General features: G+C 32.3%; 1 protein-coding gene across 1 annotated transcript; it reads left to right on the top strand.

Annotated features, from left to right (window-relative positions):
• Window positions 1-4,450: 4,450 nt before the first annotated feature.
• On the top strand, window positions 4,451-9,366 carry LOC143059728 (actin, cytoplasmic). The gene is made up of 2 exons (XM_076233274.1): window positions 4,451-4,660; window positions 8,286-9,366. The coding sequence occupies exons 1-2, from the start codon at window positions 4,535-4,537 to the stop codon at window positions 9,288-9,290; spliced, it is 1,131 nt and encodes a 376-aa protein (XP_076089389.1). The 5' UTR covers window positions 4,451-4,534; the 3' UTR covers window positions 9,291-9,366.
• The last annotated feature ends 521 nt before the right edge of the window (window positions 9,367-9,887 follow it).

Consider the following 9,887-nt stretch of genomic DNA (forward strand, 5'->3'; position numbering starts at 1 on the left):
TTTAATGTACTGATGACAAAAACATGCATGTTTGTTTTATTAACGCTGGCATGCTATTGTAACCAAAGACATAGTTCACTGTAAAAAGAGAGAAAATCGAATTCTCAGATATTAAAGTATGTTATCTGTATGGAATAAAGTATGGTACTGGCATGATTTGTACCAAACCTTTCTAAAATGTGTCCGTTAATAGAAAATATTAAGGTTTCAAGCCCTCATGCAAAGTTGATCTTAGACGTTTTTGGCTATTATTTAGGTCCTGTTTGGTTTATACTATAGCTTTCTATACATCCGTGGTTTTCAAATACTCCGATTTGAACGTTCCCGATGAAGGTAAATCCAGAGAAGTGTCTCGGAATCATGAAACTTATAACGTGTTTTCATTTCTATACAAATGATTCAAACTTCTATTCGAATGGACTCGGCCTTTTTTCTAGTGTTAATGGATTCTTTATATGTCAAAGACTCCGAATGAAAGGTTCAAAATAGGATTTATGTTATCGTTTAGTTTTAAACTCAATTGTAATTCTTTTTCAAAGCTCGCTTTGATAAATTATCCTTGTATTTTTATTTGTTTGATTTGCTGTAGATGTACGGTTTGGACACGTTTAGATATTACATGCAGTATTTAATATATATGTACTTTAAAATATATTGAAATGAATTCCTTTGAAAATCAAGTCAATAGCCATGTAATTATTTTTTTCAAAAATGCAATTATGAAAATATCTTTTTTCTTTAGTAATGAACGATTTCCTATGTGAAGTTCTGGTCTGTATTGATTTAAAATAAAATGATACTGTAATGGTAGACTATAAAAACCTTCAATAGAATATTTCATGGACGGCTTTTTTTGAGGTTGGTAGAACGCCGTACTCCTTTTGGGGCCACATATATAGTAAATGCATATTATGCTTTTTACATGTCGCACTCGATCTTTACACTGCTTTTTTTTATGCCCCCCTATAGAGCCACATATATGGTAAATGTATATGCTTTTTACATGTCGTACTCTTAACTTTTATTTATTCATGAAATGCACATGTATACCCCTGAGGGTTGAAGGCATATACAAACAATACAATACAATATACACAATGGAAAAATGAACATATTAAACATCATATATAAAGTGGTAAAACAGTAATATTTATGCAGGCGTTGTGTCCACTCCCCTCAGTGCAAATGACTTTTTAATGAACGGAACAGTAAGCTGCATAATATCAAATGAAGATAGAATTAATTGTAATCTATCTGTTTCAGACAATTTAAAGTATTCTGGATATATATTATTTATATCTTTTTCAAGCTGATTACGTAAAGATTTATTAATTTTACATTTTAAGAAAAAGTGGGTTTCATCTTCAACAGCATTTATATTACAATGTTTACATATTCTATTTTCTCTTTGAATTCTTTCATATCTACCCCTCTCTATTTCCAAGAAATAGTCACTTACTCGCATTTTACATAATAATTTTCTATTTTCAAAACTATTTTTAGAAATGTATTTGTCTATTTCATATTTTGTTTTTATTTTACTGTACAAGAATATTTTACTGGTTTCATTAGTTAATTTTAATTTTTCAAAGAAAATATTTTCAAAGCTATCTTTTAGTTCTTTTTTAATAATTTTTTAGAATGAACTCTTCTCTTGTTTATAGTTTATATCCTGTATTTTATTTATGTCTAATTTATTTACATTGGCTATATTTTCTACATATGAGAACCATGAAAATATAGCTTAGTGCTAAGCCATTTAGATAAACAGAAAGCATCATATAATAAAGGGTTATTTACATCACTAGAAATTCTTGCTAAGTACTTCAATGATTGTACTTTAATAAAGACATCTATGGGATACTGAGCTAGTTCTGCTCTTGCAGCTATATTGACAGATTGTTTACTAAGCCCCAGTACATATTTGCAAAATTTTAAATGTGTCTTCTCCACTTGGCTACTATCAATCATTGCTAGAATATCAAATTTACTCATGTCTTTAATTTGTGCTCGTCTTTCAGCTCTTATTATTTTTTCATAAAAATCCATATACCAAATTTCAGAGTTATACATGAGAATAGGTTTAACTAGTGATTCGAACCCCATTTCCATTCTCAATTTTATTCAAACAATTTTTTGTGTAGTTTTATAGACACATTTTCTAAAGGAGAAAGATACTTAAAAATAGAAAACAAAACTTTAGTACCTTTCTTAGTCAATTCAGTGTGTGATGAAGTCAATTTCCCAGATGCTTCAATTATATTTCCAAGATATTTATATTTTAAAACTTTTTCTTGTTTGTCACCATTTAAGTGAAAATCATATTTATTATATAAAATATTTTTCTGTTGAAAGACCATTATTTTAGTTTTTTGTGTATTTATTGTGAGCTGCCACTTATTACAAAAAGTAAGAATTTAGTTTATTTATAGAGTTCTGTAAACCTTCAGGAGTTTCAGATAATAACAAAATGTCATCTGCAAACATATATATATATAAGGCAGTTCATTGACATATTTTGCAGAGTCACTGGTTTACAACTTTCATAAAATATTTCTGGTAGATCATTTATGTAAACATTAAATAAGTTTGGACTCATAACACTGCTTTGCTTGGATGCCCCCTCATAGAGCCACATATATGGTAAATGCATAGGTATTTTACATGTCACACTCCTAACATTGCCTAGTTTGGGACCCCCTTTTCAAAATTTTGGATCCGCATCTGATTACATGTAGCACATTTTATTCAAAGAGGATTACTTCCTGTTTTGTTTTAGAATTAATATATTCATATACTTGTATACCAAGGTGGGCGAAGATATATTTTTAAATACATTAATTTTAATAGTATCAATAATAAAGTTTTAGAGAGAACAAAACAGTGTCGTATTAATTTATAATTTAAGCTCTTACAGAAATCAGTAACCCATGAAGGATTCAAATCATAAAATGTCGACACGGTCTAATCATCATCATTATAAAACTTATCTTAACAGTTCATTTGAGACTGAAAAAAAATCTTTTCAAATCAACATTATATGTATTTCTTTACTCCTTTTAAATCTGGATGTAAAATTGAAAACTGCTAATGAAGAATTTCCAGTGCCAATATTTCAAATACGTTTTTCCTTATTTTCAGGAAATTTGTTATTATTTGTGTTTATTGTGTGTGTGTGTTTTTTTAATCTTGTGGAACGATTTTATTTATCCCCGGGTGAACAAGGGCGCAGTTTTAATTACAATCCGATTTCAGATTTTTTTCTGCAGAAACAGTATGCGGAACATATCAGTTTGGGGCTTTCAATATGTTTTGTAAAAAACTAAGCCACAGACACATCCAAACACAAAACATGAAACCTAAAAACACGATTGAAACTATTTTCCTAACAGAAAAAAATGTCATGATAAAAAATGGATTACTCAAAATATTAAAAAACAATAAACATGTAATGAATACATATCCTGCGTTGTGAATGTTTAACAAATACTTACACTGGGAAATACCCATTAAGACAGGGGTAATCCGTAAAATATATATGTAATTCAGGTCCCAGACAGGATACATGTATATACTGTGACATACCCGGCTCAGGGCTTATATCCCCTTCGCCTTCGGCTCAAAGGATATAAACTTTAGACCGGAGATGTCACAATACATGTATATACCCTGTCAGTGAATTGAATAACATATAATATGAGGGTCTACTGACTTAGGGCGGACCTCCAACTCAGAACTAGTATTTTTTTAACCATTTTTCTCTATTTCTCTAATATTTATTGCTCATTATTAACTTTACTATAGTTTATATTATTATTCCCTATATATTCTTAAATAATTTTGGGTTTTTTTTGCCAATTTTCTTGTAATAATCGTCCATAATTATCTATTATATAAACCCTAGGACCAGACCATGATAGGTACTTGGGTACAGGACAATATTTTTTTTGTCCTCCCCCTTTTTTTCTCAAATCCGTTCGTAAGCTTGGAATTGATAGTAAATGACAAATACAAGTAATTCGTGGTGTATTTATGTTCTAATAATACAGAAAAGCGCAAAAAATAATTAAAATAAATAGAAAACGAAAAGATTTTACCCCAAAAAAAGGGTGAGAGCAAACAAAAGTTTCCAATCCGCAAGAACCTATGACCCAGACCCCCCATGTATCTTTTTTTTAATAACACAGTTCATCAAAAATACATGAATCTGGTTCAGAATAAAGTTGAACGAAATGTAGGTTCACCAGAGTGAGAAAAACATCTATTGATTTTGTAACCTTGAAAAGTTAATTTTCTATTGTACTCGCTTCATCAGTTTTCTCACTGTACCATGAACAGACATAACGGTCAGTTAATACGGAAATCATATGCAAATGATTTATTCCAAATGGCCATATATGGTAATGTTTTACATTCTTACCCAAGATGCAAAGGTGAAAAAGACCGGCGAATATTTTATATGTTTTCACTCGATCGTGCGTTGTGAACGGAGCAGACAGTTTGTAACCAACTCAATTTCAAACCAAATTCTAAAATGTGTGACGACGACGTAGCTGCCTTGGTTGTAGACAATGGCTCTGGAATGTGTAAGGCTGGGTTCGCAGGAGACGATGCTCCAAGAGCTGTATTTCCGTCAATTGTCGGAAGACCTCGGCATCAGGTTTGTTATTTTTTTTATATAATATTCCAACTCTGCGTCAAAAACCAATAATTTATAAAAATCAGCTTTTGAAAAGAAAACTTTTGTTTGTTCAGATTTATGGTTTATCAAAATTGCCAGGCTACATTAGAATGTGCTCAAAGAATAGCTGTATTTGTTTTGTTTTGTTTAACTGTTTAAAATGATTTATTTAAATTTTCAATAATAACATTACATGTATGTTGCATTATTTATACTGTTATGATCCGTATATTGGATTCGAATAAAATCACGAGGCACTCCAAGATCATATTTTAGTTCCGTATGATATATATCAGCCATCACTGAACGTGCGATCCGCGTGATCGTGTACACATAATGCATTGAAAAAACATACGAAACGCTTGCTTTTGATTATGTACCCTAAGGGAATTATTGATTTCCATACAACAAGTTTATTAATTCATAAATTAAGATATTGGTAAAAACAAATATAAATATGGACCAATTGAAGTACCCTTCTAGGGTGCGCTCGACTTTAGTGACTCAGTACGAGGGTTTTAGGAATGTAAAGGTTTATTTAAAGCTTTTTGTTAAGCAATAAACGCTAGCACATCATGGACAAACAAGTTAGTAATCTAATGTTTAAAGTTTTTTTAACGAAAATCGTTGTAGAAAAGTGTATCTATTTTCTGCAAAAATTTCATTTTATTTTCATTGCCACAATATCCCCATTTAAAAAAATATATATATATATCAATTAGTAATAATGCTTTGCACGAAGTTTCCCTTTTTGTTTATGTACAAATGGCACCTTTCTAATATTTATTATTTTTATTGTTTTGATGATTACAAATTTTGTAATTCACATGGCTACAGAAGGGGTATTAAAAAAAACTTAGTCATGGTTGAAGCATTCAAATGTAGTTGAACGAATTTCTATTTTAGAGGGTTGTTAAGGTGTTGGAAGTACGCACATTTTAACACGAAGCGCTATTTTTCTATTGATACCCATTTTATAACTTGAGAAATGAATGATATAGATAGAAAAAACTTAGAGCTAATTTCCGTATGCATGTAGAGCAAGACGTTGGTTAGCTTGCTTGCTTTGTTTGTATACAGTAAAATAGAATTGGGATGAGGTCCTATCGAACTAAAATATAATATAACTTTGCCTTTCTATATTGATTGCAGATGTAAATCTTAGTTGCAATGCTTGAGCAAACATTTATACCAACAAAGCAAGCAAGCCAACCAAAGTTTTGCTTTACAAGCATTAGGAAATTAGCTTTAAAACTTTTCGATTCTTGATGACACCCGCGAAAATCACGTAAATAGAACCCTCATATATAAGTATTGTTCAGTGAATAAGAACTGATGAAAAATGTGTTTGGTTCAGGTTGACATACATCTGATTTAATAAAGGGCACTGAACTTGGACAAAAAAATCTTTTACTGTTAAAACTTTTTTATCTGGTATATTGTATTAGTAATTGATTACACAGCGAGGAGTTTTTTTTTAATATTAAAATATTAAACTGTTAAATAAGTAATTATAGAATGATTTTATATGAGATTAAATGCCAGTTTACTTATTTTTGACATTATGATAAGTTATGTACAATTTCATCAACCAAAACAAAATAGGTTAGACTGCTAAGTTATTGCAATTCCTACCGTATTGAGTGGGATTAATAGACAAAATAGAGTGTGTTCGAAGACGGAAATTACATATTCTATTCAAGTTTCGATGTGAAAACAACTTATTTTTGTCAATCCTACGACAAAATTTTCGCAACAGCGAGACATAGCGATCCTACATTCGGCGGCGGCGTCAACAACTATTAAAGTTTTTGAAATATTAATAAGTTTCTTAAACTATCATTGATTTCTACCAAACTTGGACAGAAGCTTGTTTATGATCATATATTAAGAGAGTATCCAGAAGTAAAATGTGGAAAAAGAAAATCCTGTTTATTCGTATTTTACTTATAAATGGATTTAGTTTTTCTGCCAGTTAACACTACATTCACTCTGTGATTAGTTCTTAAACTATATATATACTGGATTTGTACCAAATTTGGACAGAAGCTTGTACAAATGTATCTAGGAGGAAATTTGAAAAACAATTATTCCCGGTTTTTCCGTATCATACTTATAAATGGACATAGTTTTACTTCCAGTTGACATTACATACAGTCTGCAGTTAAAGTTTTTAAAACATTTTAGGTTAAGAAACCATCCTGGATTTTTACCAATCTTAGACAGAAGCTTCTTACAATCAAAAGGTATTATTTTTATAATAGGTTCCCCAATTTAGTATAGACTGCGACTTACAGGAAAAGTAGGCGATGAACTGGGTCCCGCAGAACCCTTACAGATTTAATCAAATATCCTGGATTAGCTAGCTTCATATCAAACCAGGTTTTATCCACCAGTTATACATTAGCAAATGCCCGAACCAAGTCAGGAATATGACAGTTGTTTTCCAATCGTTTGATGTGTTTGAGCTTTTGATTTTGATAAGGGACACTTCGTTTTGAATTATCATTGGAGTTCGGTATTTTTGTTACTTAACTTTTACTTTTTCTGACATGATGCATCTATCGTATATTCAGTTTTGGCTTCTCAAAGTTATTTGTATATGCCATTTATGGGGTTAATGTTTTCTGGTCTGTGCGTTCGTTCGTACGTTCGTTCGTTCGTCTGTCCGTCCGTTCGTCTGTTCGTCCGTCTGTCCCGCTTCAGGTTTAAGTTTTTGGTCGATGTAGTTTTTGATGAAGTTGAAGTCCAATCAACTTCAAACTTAGTCAACATGTTCCCTATGATATGATCTATCTAATTTTAATGCAAAATTAGAGATTTTATCCCATTTTCACGGTCCAATGAACATAGAATATGATAATGCGGATGGGGCATCCGTGTACTTGGGACACATTCTTGTTTTTAATAAAAGTAATGTGTTCCTGAAAAAAACCCAACCATTTCTGCCTTGATTCTAAGGTGTGAAAAATTGTTATAGAGACAAAAAAACACCTTTATACCTAAATATTTAGTTATATACTAGTAGGTTATAACAAAACGTCTGAAGTGCCTTGGGGTTACATGTCAATTAAACAGTAACCCAACGACACTAAAAACCAACGCTATCAATAGGTAAATAAATATACTTAATATTGGAACGTGAAGTATTTTATACAAACCAGTTACACGATACCAATACAATAAAAACAACAAAATTCAGCGAAAATTATCCGTATTTTGTTTTCTACCTATTTGTTGTATTTGCAAGTTATATAACTAATTTAAAATATGTTTTGGAGTTTCGTGCTGCTCAGTCTAGTTTTCGTGCTGCTCCGTCTTGTTTTCTATGTTGTATCTTGTCGATTTTCGTTTTTGTCATGACGTTGTCACTTGTCAGTTTGTTTTCGATTAATGGGTTTGAAAGTAAATTTGGTATCTATTTCGTCTCTCTTTTTGGTATTAATAACATGTGGTTTTCATGTTGTTTTGTGTACGTTAGTTGTCTTTTGGTTGAGTTTGTTTTTGTTGTGACGTTTTCAGTTTTCGATTTTTGGGTTTAAATGTCCTTTTGCAAATTTTTCGCTTCTTTATTTATTAAAATATACCGATTTTTGTTTTTCAGGGTGTAATGGTTGGTATGGGGCAGAAGGACAGCTACGTCGGAGATGAAGCCCAGAGCAAGAGAGGAATCCTCACACTGAAATACCCTATTGAACATGGAATTGTCACAAACTGGGACGATATGGAGAAGATCTGGCATCACACTTTCTACAACGAACTCCGTGTAGCACCGGAAGAACATCCCGTTTTACTGACAGAAGCTCCACTCAACCCTAAAGCCAACAGAGAAAAGATGACACAGATTATGTTCGAAACCTTCAACTCTCCAGCTATGTACGTGGCTATCCAGGCCGTTTTGTCTTTATACGCTTCCGGTCGTACAACTGGTATTGTGTTTGACTCAGGTGATGGTGTTTCTCATACCGTACCAATCTATGAAGGTTATGCCCTTCCCCACGCTATCATCAGATTGGACCTTGCCGGTCGTGACCTCACAGACTATCTGATGAAAATTCTCACAGAACGTGGATATTCATTCACAACTACAGCCGAGAGAGAAATCGTTAGAGACATTAAAGAAAAATTGTGCTATGTAGCATTAGACTTTGAACAAGAAATGCTAACAGCATCTTCATCTTCATCGTTAGAAAAAAGCTATGAATTACCTGATGGGCAGGTCATCACGATAGGCAACGAAAGGTTCAGATGTCCAGAGGCATTGTTACAGCCATCCTTCTTGGGCATGGAATCCGCAGGTATCCACGAGACAACATACAACAGTATCATGAAATGTGATGTCGATATTCGAAAAGACTTGTATGCTAATACCGTTCTCTCTGGGGGATCAACAATGTTCCCCGGAATTGCCGACCGTATGCAGAAAGAAATTACAGCACTTGCTCCCCCAACGATGAAGATCAAGATTATTGCTCCACCTGAAAGAAAATATTCCGTGTGGATTGGTGGATCAATCTTGGCTTCACTTTCCACCTTTCAACAGATGTGGATCAGCAAACAGGAATACGACGAGTCCGGTCCATCCATCGTTCACAGAAAGTGCTTTTAGTTTACAAAATATCTGGTTCAAAACTGCAATTAATATTTATTTATATTTTGGTGTAAAATAAATTGTATACATCATATCAATACTTCGAAATTTAATAAAACACGCAAATTCGACATTTGCAAAACTTAATCGGCGAAAATAAGAACACGCAAAAAAATATACATATACAGTAATCAAACAATGGTTATAAAAAAAGCGACGTAATGTAGCAATGTTGGCATTCCTTCCATATAATACAATGAGACAGAAAGCCAACGACAAAAATAAACAAAAGACATACGCACTTCAACAATAGAAGGAATATAAAGAAATGACGACTTGTCATTCGTTTGATGTGTTTGAGCTTTCGATTTTGCAATATTAATGGGGACTTTCCGTTTTGAATGATCCTTGTAGTGCGATATTTATTTTATGTTAATTTTAATACCTCTAGTTCTCAAACTAAACACCACAAAATTCAGCTATATGACATCAATCTCCCATACAGACAGAGTTATCGTCCTTTCCTCCTCAATGATTGAGGAGGAAAGGACGATAACTCTGTCTGTATGGGAGATTGATATGACATGCGAAAACTACTAACAGTGTTACTGATTT

This window comes from Mytilus galloprovincialis, chromosome 14, assembly GCF_965363235.1.
Source record: "Mytilus galloprovincialis chromosome 14, xbMytGall1.hap1.1, whole genome shotgun sequence".
In the NCBI taxonomy this organism is placed as follows: Eukaryota; Metazoa; Mollusca; class Bivalvia; order Mytilida; family Mytilidae; genus Mytilus; species Mytilus galloprovincialis.

Excerpts from the sequence above, each read along its gene's own strand:
- LOC143059728 (XM_076233274.1), top strand. The coding sequence starts at position 4,535 with ATGTGTGACGACGACGTAGCTGCCTTGGTTGTAGACAATGGCTCTGGA. Across the intron at positions 4,661-8,285 it reads TCGGAAGACCTCGGCATCAG|GGTGTAATGGTTGGTATGGG; the intron begins GTTTGTTATTTT and ends TTTGTTTTTCAG.